General features: G+C 39.1%; 1 protein-coding gene across 2 annotated transcripts in view; it reads right to left on the reverse strand.

Annotated features, from left to right (window-relative positions):
• The window catches only part of TTC3 (tetratricopeptide repeat domain 3), a 115,629-nt gene extending 101,232 nt beyond the window's left edge, over positions 1 to 14,397 (reverse strand). For both annotated transcript variants that reach the window (XM_028115719.2, XM_088023896.1), the window contains exons 1-4: positions 14,215 to 14,397; positions 1,762 to 1,916; positions 672 to 714; positions 51 to 201 (exon numbers count right to left, since the gene is read on the reverse strand). In XM_028115719.2, the coding sequence (XP_027971520.1) occupies positions 51 to 201; positions 672 to 714; positions 1,762 to 1,905 (338 nt within the window). In that variant the 5' untranslated portion in view covers positions 1,906 to 1,916; positions 14,215 to 14,397. The remainder of the gene's footprint in view (positions 1 to 50; positions 202 to 671; positions 715 to 1,761; positions 1,917 to 14,214) is intronic.
• Positions 14,398 to 14,453: the final 56 nt, after the last annotated feature.

Below are 14,453 nucleotides of genomic sequence, written 5' to 3' on the forward strand. Positions count from 1 at the left end.
CATGCTTATCATCACTGTTTACACAAAATGAATGACGTGTAGTAACTTACGTGGCCTCCACACAGGGGTGCAACCGTGATATTATAGAACTGTGCTGACGTTGAAACAGAAGTGGCCAGAAGATGTATATTTTAATGGCATCACAGTAATCTTGCAGGACAGAAACTGGTTTACTACACCACATATTGCAGATGTCAAATTCTTTATTAAAAAAAGTTTTAAATTAATATTTTATGCCTCATTTTGGAATAAATCAACACTGTTAATAGAGAAATGGCTACAATGGATGTGGAAAGGTAAGAAAGAAGGGGATGAGCAAAACAGACGAAGGGGACTAAGAAGTAAAACTTCCACTTATAAAATAAACAAATCACGGGGACGTTAAGTTCAGACGGCATAAGGAATATAGTCACTAACATAGTAATAACTTCATATGGCAACAGATAATAACTACACTTATCATGGTAAGCACTTCTCAATGTATATAAATGTCCAATCACTATGTTGTACACCTGATACTAATATAATATTGCATGTCAACTACACTTCAATTAAAAATACATTAATCAAAAAGTAAAAAAAATGAAAGATATGTAGGACTGCTTTGTTGATGTGAATGGATGAACCTCCCACAACAGTCTCTCAACAAATTAAAATACCGATGTACTCACCTAAGTTTCTCTCACTTTGAGTAAAATCTTTATACTGCATACCCTAAACAGAAAAAAATTCTTTTGATTTGTATCTGGTGAAATGCAAAAATACAGTTTTCAATTTTTAATGTAAGGATTATCAGTACTAAACTAACAAATTTTTCAGTGCACATTTACTTATACACTTTGATTACAATATCTTCGGCCGGTGAGTCCTTTAGGCTTTTTTTTTTAAGTGTTTCCCCCAAGTCTGCGTCTACGGCTATCTCTTGAGAGTATTCTAATCTCTAGTCAGAAAACCATCTTCCAGGGCACCTGGGTGGCTCAGTCGGTTAAGCGTCTGCCTTCGGCTCAGGTCATGATCCCAGGGTCCTGGGATCGAGCTCCGCATCGGGCTCCCTGCTCAGCGGGAAGCCTGCTTCTCCCTCTCCCACTCCCCCTGCTTGTGTTCCTGCTGTCGCGCGCGCTCTCTCTCTCTCTCTCTCTGTCAAATAAATAAAATCTTAAAGAAAACCATCTTCCCTTATCACCCATTCTCTGGTACTGAACATTCTTGTTGTTGAGGCACCATTTACTTTCTCTTCTGAAATCGCATTTGAAACTCCCTGTAAAAACTTTTACCCCACAAAAACATCTTTACTCCCATAGCTCTAAATCAAAAAAACCTTTAAAATGTAGACATTAAGTCCTCAGAATAAAAAAAGATCTGTAACTATGAATGGTGATGGATGTAGTTTTTTTTTTAAAGATTTTATTTATTTATTTGACAGAGAGAGAGAGAGTTAGCAAAAGCAGGAACACAAGCAGGGGGAGTGGGAGAGGGAGAAGCAGGCTTCCCGCTGAGCAGGGAGCCCGATGCGGAGCTCAATCCCAGGACCCTGGGATCATGACCTGAGCCGAAGGCAGACGCTTAACAACTGAGCCACCCAGGCGCCCCAATGGATGTAGTTTTAACTAGACTTACTGTGGTGATAATTTCACAACATTTACACATTTCAAGTCATTCTGTTGTACACCAGAAACTAATACAATGTCATGTCAATTATATCTTAATAAAATAATAAACCTTTAAGACACGATGTTAAAACAAAAAAGCAACAAATCTTACCACCCCATCGCAGTAAAGTTGAGTCACACGAACATAATCACTGGACATAAATTCAGGAGCAAAGACACAATCATCCACATAAGGGCAATCTTCTAACAAGGCATCATCTGCTACAGTGAAATCTCCCAGGGCAAAATCGTCCATGCTGTACCATCCTAAGGAAATAACACAAACCCAAATCAGTAATTAAATCATTTGAGATAATATGAGAAGCAGTTTTCCTGGCCTCTATGGTATATTAGAAAAATCCTTCGAACTTAGGCTTCCCCAAAATAACCAGTAAGAACACTGAGTCTGGAAGATTCTCATCCTCAGTCTGCTGCTATTCTTTCCCAACTCTCTTCAAATACCAGTTTAATCTTTTTTTTTTCCTGAAGCTCACATAGTCACCATCTCTACTCTGAATTTATCTGTTAGATGTCTCCTTTAGATGGAAGATAATTAAGGGCATCTTACTCACTTCTGTATGTGCCCAGCACATGGTAAAGCCCTCCAATAATTGTTTGCTGAATGAACAAAAGACATCTTTCCACTGCTGCCCTTTTACCCCAACTGCTTTTACTGCATCCTGAGAAACAATGCCATTTCACCACACACAAACTCCGCCATATTCTCAACCTCCTGGCCAGAAGTAAATCCTGACCCCACTGAGAAAATGGTTTCTTATTGGCTGCTTATATTTCCCTATCCATCCATCCGTGTGTGTTCCTGTCTTGGGCAAAGGGGCTGAGCTGGAATGGTACGGGGCAAGCTTGTCAACCTCCTACCTCCCCACAGCCGCACCCAGACTTCCATCCTCCTAACAATCACTGCATCTGGCGCTCTCACAACTACCACAACACACAGCACTGCTAGATTGCAAATGTGGGCAAAAAGCCTCACATTACCAACAGCCTCCTATTATCAAACATATTATCTATGTTTTAAAAAGAATTATTTCAATGGGGGAAAAAAGAAAATTAGGACTGGAGTTTCAGACTAAGGGTTTTTTTCTGGAAGAAAGTTTAATAATAAAAATTTATCGCCATCAGAGAATAGCCACAAAACATAAACATCATTAAAAAATGCAGCACGGTAGTCCTTCTAACTCTTGCCCAAGTGATGGCCTTCTTTTCGTATCATCATCACCACCACTATTAACACCACTTCTTAGACTTTTCCCCTTCACTACTGCCTGGCCATTGTCAGTACAAACCAAATTTCTTTTTTACTAAGCAAGACCACCATCGGTCCTCGAAATACAAATCTGTTTAGTTCTTATTACGTCCAATTTGCCATACGAAAACCTCATAGTATGAGAAGAACAATAACAATCCTCCTAGCTAACTATTCATACTATTTGTCACACATCATACCAAGCATTTTTACACGCATTATCTCGTTCATCCTCTCGGCAATTCTCAGGTCCAATCATCATCACCTGCAGTGTACAGATGGGAAGCATTCTGAATAAAATTAAGTAACTTGCTCAAAGTCACCAAGCTAGGAAGGATTCAAACGCAGATCCTCTGATTCCATAGTCTCTCCTCTCGCTCTATTTCACTGTATCTACCTTTGCTTGTCATTGCTACCTACTTCGCTCTTGCTTGTCCTGTTTAAGAACACTGGCCATTAGTTCACAGTGTTCCCAGCTCTCCTCCAAACTCTCACCATCCCAGCCACATCAAGGCCCATGTAGACAATGCCTTCAAGACCCCAGCCCTGCTGTTGACCTCCTTGACTAAAATGATCTTCACCACCCAATATCTAGGCTCTTCCTTCCCAAGGCTACACCTCAGATCACAGTGCAGGTCTAAACCAGTTTTTAAATCTTTAACTCTGATTAGCTCCTCTGACCGCAACCAAGAGTCATACGACTCTTGCATCCTCCATCTCCTACCACAGACATTCTTCATCCTCATCACAATTCTTCCTCCCTTCTCTCCCATTTCCTCCATTCTCATTCACTTTCAGCTTTCTGCAACTGGGTTTCTACCTCTGCCATTCAAGGGAAACTGCTCACGATAAGGTCATTAGTGACCTTCTACAACAGGTTGGTTATCTATCATGTCTGGAACGTGACCTGTTCTGGATGAACAGAGTTTAGGGAATTTAACTCCAAAAGTGAAAAACCAGACTAGGACCCAAAGTATGGAATGTAAAATGGGACACACGCTATCTTGGAAATAGACACACTTTTAAACTCATTTGCCTTACAAACATTTTTCGTATGTATACACAGAAAAAGCCAAAAACTCTCTGTCATAGCCCACACATCACCATCATGGCATTGATTACAATCCAGTTAACGTGCTCATACCCAGCAGACCGAGCCACTGTGACATCATGCTGGTCATTGTCAGCCTGGCAAACCTCACTAGCACACCCTACACCAACTACACTGTAATTAGACACTGGTGTGATTTTTATTTTCTATTTTGTTTTAACCAGAGAGGTGACTGGCACAGGGGTTAATTAAGAGCATGGACTCTGAAATCAGATTGCCTAGGATTGTATCCTGGCTCCCCCATTTCCTGAGTATATGATCTTGGGCAAGTTACTTTACCTCTCTGTACTTCATTCAGTTCCTCATGTACCAAATGCAATAGCAATACCACCTACCTGATTAACCAGTTAACACATCTGTAGTGCTTAGAATAGTACATGGCATATAGGAAATGCTATAAATATCACCTATCATTAACATTAGTATTAGGTGAGTATTTTTAAAAATCCACTGTTTGGATGCTTCCAGCTAAATGGTCTACCTTAATTGCTAAGTCCAAAGAGCACTTTTCAGCTTACAACTTACTTGACGCTGTTGACCACTTCCTCCTCCTCAGAACTCTTCATTTGGACTCCAAAGACCATCTTCTCCTGGTTCTCCTCCTATTCTTCTGGCTGCTTTTCCTCAGTCTCCATGGGCTCTTCTTCTCCATTCCCCGCCACCCAAATGTCAACTCTTTTCTTTTCAGGCTTACTCTCTCCTTGGTGACCTTACCCACCACACCCATGGCTTAAAGCAGCACTTTCTGAACTTCCATTATTTGCACAGCTTCACCATGATTTTTGCCGTTTCCACACATCAAATGTATTTTTATTTACTTAGTATTTCTCTTTTATTGGGCTCACTTGGCCTATGGGATAATATCCATGACATCATAGGTTTGATGCACAACTAATAGCTTTCATACACATTAAATTCTTAACTATTAAAAAAATCTATGTGCCACTTTAAATATTTCATACTACACAATCGTAGCAAACAATCGCTGAAACACCCAAATGCTGAAGAGTCTCTAATTTCTCCAGGCTGCATTGCATCTCTATAGTTATTGGATCAACTGTTACTGGATCTTAAACAAGATGTCCCACAAGCCTCTCAGATTCATCACGTTCAAAAATGAACTTATCTTTTTCCTCAAAAACAAACAAATGAAACCAAGTCCCTTCCTCTTTCTGTATGCTATCAGTCAATTGCTCTACGTGCCACCTAGTTAACCAAACCAGCAACATGGGGGTCAATCTAGACCCCCCAGTCTCTTTCAACATTCCTATCCACCTGACCACAAAGTCCTACCCTTTCTCTCCACCTAAGAAATCTAAAATGAAGCGCACACACACCTCTTCGTGCCAGCAACACTGCCTTAACTGTCACTTCATCTTTTCTCCTCTGAACTAACTTAACAAGCAGCCTCCTAGCTGGTCACTTGCCTTCAACCTTGGCACTCCCTAAAACTCTGATCGTAACATTTCAGGGCTCAAAATCATTCAATAGCTTCCCTTCACCTTCAGAATAAAGTACAAACTCCCTACCATAGCATGGAAGGCCTTTTGTAATCCTGGTCCTGCTTTTATTTCCAGTCACTCCACAACATGCAACTTAGAAGCCATTCATACTCAACTGCTTCTGATTCATAAACAAACCTTATTCTGCAACCACCTAATGCCTACCAGCCCTTAATACTCCATTCTGGGAAGCATTTCTTGATCTTCTCACTACTACCAATTTTCTTTCTGCACCTCTTCTCTGTAAGACCAGAGCACCCTGTCCATATCTTTTTGACAGCAGTTCTCACACTGGTCATCACGGGTTTATCTTTGCAGGCCCAGAGGGTACACTGTGCCCTACTCATCTTGATTCCCTAACTCAGTATTTCTCAAATTTTTTATTCACACTCCCCAAGTAGAAAACCTTGTAAAATCCACTTGCGACCTATACTACTGTTATTCAATATTTTTTCCTTGAGAATAACTCAACTTCTAACTTCAATGTAAACTTGTTTTAATAGAAAATTTGATATCACAAGAAATCTTACATTTGGTAGGACAGGTTTTATTTTTCTAATACAAACTCAAGTAAACATATTGCTAAAATTAAACATTAACGTAAAGGACTTCTAATCCCATCAGTTACAATGAACTAATGGGGGACTCTCACTGAAAAACAAAGTAGATCCTAGATTTTAAAAATTTTTAAATTTTGCTGAGCTCATAGGGAACATTTAAAGCCACCCTTTCCCCCCGAAAGGAACAAACCCCTTGCTAAAAACTAAAGCTGACAGTCAAGAGCTACAAGTAATAATGCCAAGAGCAATAATGGACACTGAGCCCTGGGCCCGAAGCAAAGTGAGGAAACTGAGCCATGTAATGTAAACTCCCTGACTCCCAATGGAAGCTGATAACAAACCCTATCAGAAGAAAAGCACCCCCAAATCAAACTCTCAAGATCCCACAGGGAAAGATCAATCAAATAGTTCACAACCAAAGATCATCAAGCAAAGGAGGTGACAACCCACCATGAGGCAGAGACAACAGAAAGAACAAGTCATAAATTTAGACCCCTAAAGACATCAGACATTGGGACTACCAGATACAGTCTACAGACTACCCATGGATTCAGAAAAACAAGCAAGCAACATGAGACTATAAAAGAAAAGAGTTGGTGTGTCTCAAAAAAGAAGTGGAACTTTGAGAAATAAGGAATATAACTTAAAAGTAAAAGGAAAAAAATGGATGCACTTAAGAGAAGATTAAGCACAGATAAAGAGAAATTGATGAACTACAAGATGTGTCTGATAAAAATTACCCAGCATTGTAAATTCTGGTAAAGAAACAAGAAAATGAAAACGCTGAAAGATGAAAAGTATTGATCTGGAAACAGTTCAATACATATACATCCAATTAAATTTCCAGAAGGAGAAAATAGATAAAAGATAATATTTATTATAAGGCTCAAATCTTCTAGACCTCATGAAAGACAAAATTCAGAATCAAGAAACACGTGTATCCAAAAGAGAATAAATAAAAAGTAATCTCCAACAGACTTAGAAGGGAAATGACATAGCACCAAAGACAGAAAATCCAGTGCAACCAAAAGAAAAAGTATTTTCTTCAAAGTAGTAAAAATAAAACTGGCAGGAGGCTTTGTGTGTAGAAGATTTTTACCATGCGGACAAAAAATAATCTATCAACCTAGAACTATATACTCATCGGAACTATCAAGAACAAGGATAAAATGAAAATAATTATATTTTTTTATTTTTTTTAAAGATTTTGTTTGAGAGAGAACACGCGCACACACACAACAAAAGGCAGGGGCAGAGAAAGAGGGAGCAGACTCCCCACTAAGCATGGAGGCCAATGTGGGGCTTGATCCCAGGACCCCTAAGCGCCCTCAGGCACTTAACCAACTGAATCACCCAGGTGCCCCTGAAAATAACTTTACATAAAAACTGAGCTACCAAGAGACTTGAACTAATTCCTAAAAAAATATCAATTAAAAGACATAAACTGTCTGACTAGATTAAAAGAAAAATCCAGGAATATATTCTTTATTACAGACATCTAAAATTTAAGGACATAAAACAAGTGACAGTAAAATAAAGGAAAAGGATATTCTAGGTAAATTACCACCAAAAAAAAGGTGGGATAGATTAAATAGATACTAACACAGAAAGCAAAATTAGGCATAGAGAGGATGAAAGCATAATAGAAAAGGCTCAATCCACGAGGAAAATAATGTTAAACTTTCACATATCTAATCAAAGTCTCAATATACATAAAAAAAAAAGGTTGTTAGAACTACAGAAAGTCAGTTAGAAGGTGGTAGTGGGAAACTGCAACACATCTCTCTCAATTAAGACAGGTGAAACAAAAATTAATAAAGACAGCCTGAACAACATAATTTACAGGCTTGAGCTAACAGATACATAACAATTAGAAAATACATACTTGTCACAAGTACACACTGAAAAGTTATAATTCACGATGTACAAGGCCCTAAGTCTAGGGAAAATATTTTTTAAAAGATAAAATACACACTACATTCTCTGATAACACAATTTAAAAGTGAGTAACAGAAAGAAAAAATGTTAATGTAGATACTTTTGAAAATTAAACATATTTCAAAGAAAAATTTAAACATGTAAGTCAAAGAAGAAATCAAAATGAAAATTTAAAAAGTACTTAGATTTGAAAGTTAATGAAAACACAATAAACTAAACAATGTTAGATAAACTGAAAATAAATTTTGAGCAAGTTTACAGCCTAACATACTTACACTAGGAAATAACAATGGCTGAAAATTAATCAGTTAAGCATGCAATTTAAGTTAGAAAATGACATACGGCTAAGTCCAAAGAGAGAATAAGTAAATAAAAAAAAAAAAAAAGAATCAATGAACTAAAACACAAAAATGTAATAGAAAGAATTAGGTCAAAAATTAATCGCGTGCCAAGATTAGTAAAATAGACAAACTTTTGGCAAGATTAATCAAGAAAAAAGAGAAGCCACATACAAATAATGTTCACAATGAGAAAAGGAACATTAACTACAGATAAAGCAGAAATTAAAAAGGGAATTAAGAAAATACCATGAACTTGACACCAATCAACTTAAAATTTTTGTTGAAAAACAAATTTCTTAAATTTACCAAAATCGATGAAAAGAAATAGAAAAAAATCTGAAATGCTACTACTACTCAACTGCTAATCACTACTAAATTATTAACAATTTACAATCCATCTACAAAGAAAACATTAGGTCCAAATGATGATAGAGGTAAATTCCACCAAACTTTTAAGAAACAAATCACTCCAACCCAAACTGCCCAGAGAACAGAAAAAAAAGAGCTATTCTCTAATTTGTATAAGGCCAGTGTAACCTTAATGCCAAAATCAGACAAGGTAGTCTATAAAGAAAGATGATGGGTGATTTCACTCACAAACAGATACAAAAATCCTAAATAAAATATTAGCAAACTCAATCCAGTAGTTCACGAAACTACAATTCACTAAGATCAATTTGGGTTTATCTCAGTGAAGAATACAAAAGAAAAATAAGAATTTTAAAATATATAAATTGAAATTTATTACATTTAACAGATTAAAAAAGAAAAACCACAAAATATTTTTTTCTGTCCCATGCAGAAAAGCATGTGCCAAAATTGCAAAGACTTCCCTAACTTAATAAAGAGAATCTACAAAAACTTAAAACAAAGATTTTTAATGGGGAAACATTCCCTTTAAAATCAGGAATGAGACATGTATGCCCACTATAATCACTTCTAAAGAACAACCATAATCAATTCCATTGAACATAGATGTAAAAGTATGCCAGCATATTAAGACCAGAAAAAAAAATTTTAAGGGAAAATAACTGAAAGAACCAAAAGTGTCAGTACCTGCAATGACATAATTATTCACACAGAGAATCACTGAAACTATATTAGAAATAATAAGAGTTTATCAAGTGATGGCTAAACATTAATATAAAAAATCCATTAAATTTATATTTGCTAACAATAAAGTCAGAAAATAGAATCTTAAAAAATAATACCATTTATAAAAGCAACAAAACTACTAGAAACATCAGAATCAATCTTTTAAAAGTGTTAGATCTGTATGGAGAAAATTACAAAACTACATTAAAAGACATTGAAAACCTGAATAAATGGAAATACATACCATGTTCTCAGACAGGAAGGTTCAAAATCTTAAAGATTTCAATTCTCCCTCAAATTGATTCAATAATTCCAATTCCCAAAGAATTTTTCACGTCACTTGACAAGTTGATTCTTAAAACAAGAACAAAGGTCCAAGAACAGCTGAGACTCAAGACCCCTTGCCCCAAATAAGATTTCTGGTAAAGCCGTAGGATTAATAATTATCACAGTGTGGTATAACACAGAGATAGTGAAGCAGACAAGTGGCACAGAAAGGGGAGTCAGAAACAAACCCCTGCTGGTGAACAGAGGGCCAATTCCATGCATGGTAGGAGGACAGCTGTAGCCACGTGGAGGAAAAAAATGAATGTGGATCACTGCCTCACACTGTACACAAAAATCAATACCAGATGAATTATGAATTTAAATGTGAAAGACATCATTTTAAAATTTCTAAAAAGAAACCCAAGAGAATGTCTTTCTAATTCCAAGGCCAGGTAAAGCTTCCAATTAGATTACATTAAAATTAAGAACTTTTGTTCACCAAAACACACCATAAAGAGTAAAAAGACAAGCCATGAACTGGAAGAAGATATTTACAATGCATATAATCAACAAAGGATCAGTGTTACCAGTTTATTAGTTTTAAAAGACAACCCAAGAGAAAAATGGGTAAAAGATATGACCAGGTAATTCACAAAAGGGAAAACAGTTCATAAACATATGAAAAGATGCTCAAACTCATTAACAAAGAAATGCGAATTAAAATCACATCATTTCATACCCATTTGATTGGCAAATATTAAGAAATCTGATGATAATAAGTGTTGGAGTAGATATAGATCAACTATAACTCTTATACACTGCTTATCAAAGTATATAAAAATTGACAAAACTGCTGGTCAAAGTACAAGGTGGTACAACCACTTCAGAAAACAATTCGGTAAAGCTGAACATTCATACCCCATAATCCAGCAATTTGACTTCTAGCAAATAGCTTACCACAGTAGTATTCCAACCATTTTTTACTCACAAACCACTAAAAATTGTTTGAAATCATTTTCACACTAAGATGACATCTAAAAGTGTTCAGCCCAAGTTTAAATAATCGCAAATGATGAATTCTTGTGACTTAAAAATAAAACTGACATATCATTGGTTTAAACTGTTATAATTATTATAGCATAGGATTTATCAAAAATAACTATATACACTGATAATTAAACATAAAATGTGAAATTGTATTGCAAATGCAGCTCTTGAGATGAGAAGTACCTGGATTAGAAAAGGCTTTCTCTAACACTATATATATACTGGATTTTAAATTATCTGTCTTCCATGGAGTTTTTCTGCTTGAGACAATGCCACAATTCCATGTGGGCAAGTGGTATGCCTTCCTTACCTAAGGCAGAAGTGCTACTAGGAAAGGTAAGGTAGAAAACAGAACCAGCCAGGCGGCCTCTATCACAGGCCTCGGGCATCACCAGCTTTAGGAGTACACACGGAATGTAATGGTCTGGAAACTGACTCATGAATCTCACGCCTGTCCAAGTACTCCCTAGAAGTAGCTTCATTACTCCCCTGGGGATCATACACCCCAGCATGAAAACTAGAGAAATTCTTGCAACTGTGTACAAGATACGTACAAGAATCTTCATAACAGCAAAACCTAGAAACAGCCAAATGTCCATCAAAGAAGGCATACACTGTGTTATATTCACCTGTGGAATATTACACAGCAGTGAAAATTAATGACTTACATCCATACTCAGTATCAGTGACTCTTAGAAACATTGAGTGAAATAAGCAAGTCTCAGAAAACTGTATCCAGAATTCCTTTTTTTTAAATTCAAAAACAAAGAAACCATACAATACATTGTTGAGGGATATACACATATCTGACAAAATTATTTTTAAAAAGCAAAAAATGACACAGACAATTCAGGATAGTCACTCTGGAGATAAGCACGTACAATATTGGTCATTTTGATTCTTGGATTGAGTGGTGTATTGATTGGTGTTCACTGTATTGTTTTGCTTCACAACCTGCATATATATTACATAGATTTTATTTTTTATCATTTTACTGTTACATATATTTTGATATCAAATATTACATTAAAGAGGAAAAAAGATTTTTCAAAACCATTCATTATATTTTAAAAAGTAATTAAATCACCTCAACTGCCACTAAAGAGGTACATAAAACATACCATGGAAATTACTATCTTTACATCAACCACAGGTGCAAAATAAATTTTTACTCGAATTTATCTTATGAAGACCACATGAGATAAAGACTGAGCCAGTTAGCTGTGAGAGATGAACCCATCTGACACAGGGCTAGAGCAGAAGCCAAGGTGGCTACAAGCAAATTTAGCCATAAGCTAAAGTTACAAGGAAGCTGGTCAGTAAAGAGAAGGCAAAAAAGTAAAAGTCTAGTAAAGTATTAGCAAGGATGTGAGGAAATGCGTGTCCTCACTCAATACCAGTGAGAGTGAAAATTAGTACAACCACTTTGAGAGCTTCTGTGCTATTTAGTTAAGCTGAAGATGCACATATCCTAATATCCAGCAACTCTACTACTAGGTGTATTTCCTAGAGAAACTTCCAAATGTGTGCACAAGCAGACAAGTACAAAGATGTTTATTGTAGGATTGTTTTGAGTCAAAAAACCAGAAACAACTTCAAAGTCCGCCGACTGGGAAATGGATAAATCATGGTATATTCATACAATTGGATTCTATACCGGCAATTAAAATGAATGAACCAAAGATAACACAATTATCCAATTCATTCGTATATAAATCTCAAAATGTGATACTGATCAAAAAAAGCAAGTTGCAAAAAGACATATATCATTTAAAACCATTAAGATTTAAAACACATACCACCACATATTGTCTATGGATTCACTGTGAACCAACTATAAAATATGCAAGGGAATGATATACACAAATCTGAACACGGTGGCTACCTCTAGGGAAGGAGGGACAGGAACTCGGAGTGCCTCCAACATCTGCAATTTTATTTCTCAAAATAAAAAAGGATCTGAAGTAAATTTGGCAAAATAATTACATTTGTAAATCTGAGTCATGGGTTGGTGAGATTCCCCCTGTGTATTTTATATGTGAAATATTTCAGAAATTAAAAAGGAAAAGGGAAATTAGGCAAAAGTAAGAAAATTGAACAAATGAACAGAAAGACACACCAAAACACAGCCTTTGAGCGAAGAGCATGAACCTTTGAGCAAGAAGCAGCGTAGGAGGTGGATCTTTAATCGGTCTGAAGTTCCCTTCCCTGGGTATCCTTGTAATAAATCCCATTTCCCTTAGGATAAAACGCAAATTTCTTGCAATAAAAAATGTTCTAACTAGAGCTGTAACTATGAGAAAACTGCTGCCAAGGGAGGAGTAAAAATCTGTACGATGTCTACCTTGAGTCCCCTCGCCAGGATGTTGGGCAGAATCAAGAGATAATTTACGTGAACGCCATAAAACACTACATGAACCGTTACGCATTATCAAGAACGCCCAGGCACAGCTAGAACGTATTTGCCCAGTTGGCGTGTATGCGTATTTTGGAAGGAGTCTGCAATTGAAGGGCTTTGGGCGTCTACGCCGCTTCTGGAAAAGGCACTCCGCACTGGTACCAGCCAAAATTCACCTACGCCTTGGCTCAATTTTTGGCCCTTGGCTCCCCCCTCATTGTCCCCAGAATAGGCCGGCTCGACAGGCCACACCTAACGTCGTCAACACTACGGAGCAGCTGTCCAGACCCGCCTCCGTCTCCCCCTTCCCACTCGCGTCGCGGGAGGGAGGATGCTCCCGCGAGGAGGGAGGGGGAGCGCTGGGTTGATTTTCCCACCCCCGGTCCCCTCCTGGGAGGGAAGCCGCCCCCGGACTCGACTGCCATTCTCACGAAAACAGGTGGCGCAGACGTAAGGCACACAAAACAGAGAACGGGGCGCGCACGAACGTTCACGAACACTCGCGAACGAAAACGCGCACAAGGGAGATCATACACTCGACAGGACCCAGGCGCGGCACGCGCGCAGGGACACGCGAGGACGCACACCGGCGCGGGAGATGCTCCAGGATGGGAGATGCTCCAGGACGGGGTCACGACTGCAGAAGCGGGGGACGCGCGCCCCCCGGAGTGGGGCGGTGACACAAAGGGGGGCCGCCCACGCCGTCGCCAAGAACGGGCGCGACACAAAGAAGCCGGCAGTGGAAACACAGGCGCGTGCCCGCACGCCCGGGCCGAGGGACCCCTCGCCTCTCAGGGGTGTCACCCTCCAGACGAGAGTGCGCGGGCGGCAGGGGGATGCGCACACAAAGGGGCTACTCCCACCCTCGCACAGACGCCCGGAGGCGCCCAAGAGGGCTGAAGGGGCCCGTTAGATAAAGGTGACACATCCACTGGGGGCGATAAAGGCGGCCACACCCCCAGCGCACCGGCACCCCAACCCACGCAGACACACCGGGGGCACCACAGCGAGCGACGCGGGGCGACGCGCACACACTCACCACACACCCACGGAGGGGGTGTGGAGGGCCCCTCTCCCCGGGCATCTCGGCTGCAGCGCGATAAGGTGACACATCCGGGAGCCCCGCCGCGCGCCAGATGTGCACTCACCGGGGCCCGCCGCCCGCGAGCCTCGGACGCGGGCCGCCGCCGACGCCGCCGCCTCTGGCCCTCCACGTCAGCCAGCGGGCAGGCGGGAGCTGGCGGCGGCGCAGGCGACAAGCGCATCACGTGGGCAACG

This window comes from Eumetopias jubatus, unplaced genomic scaffold (genome assembly GCF_037043125.1).
Source record: "Eumetopias jubatus isolate StellerSeaLion01/CBP00866 unplaced genomic scaffold, mEumJub1_p1.0 scaffold_1, whole genome shotgun sequence".
Lineage (NCBI taxonomy): Eukaryota > Metazoa > Chordata > Mammalia > Carnivora > Otariidae > Eumetopias > Eumetopias jubatus.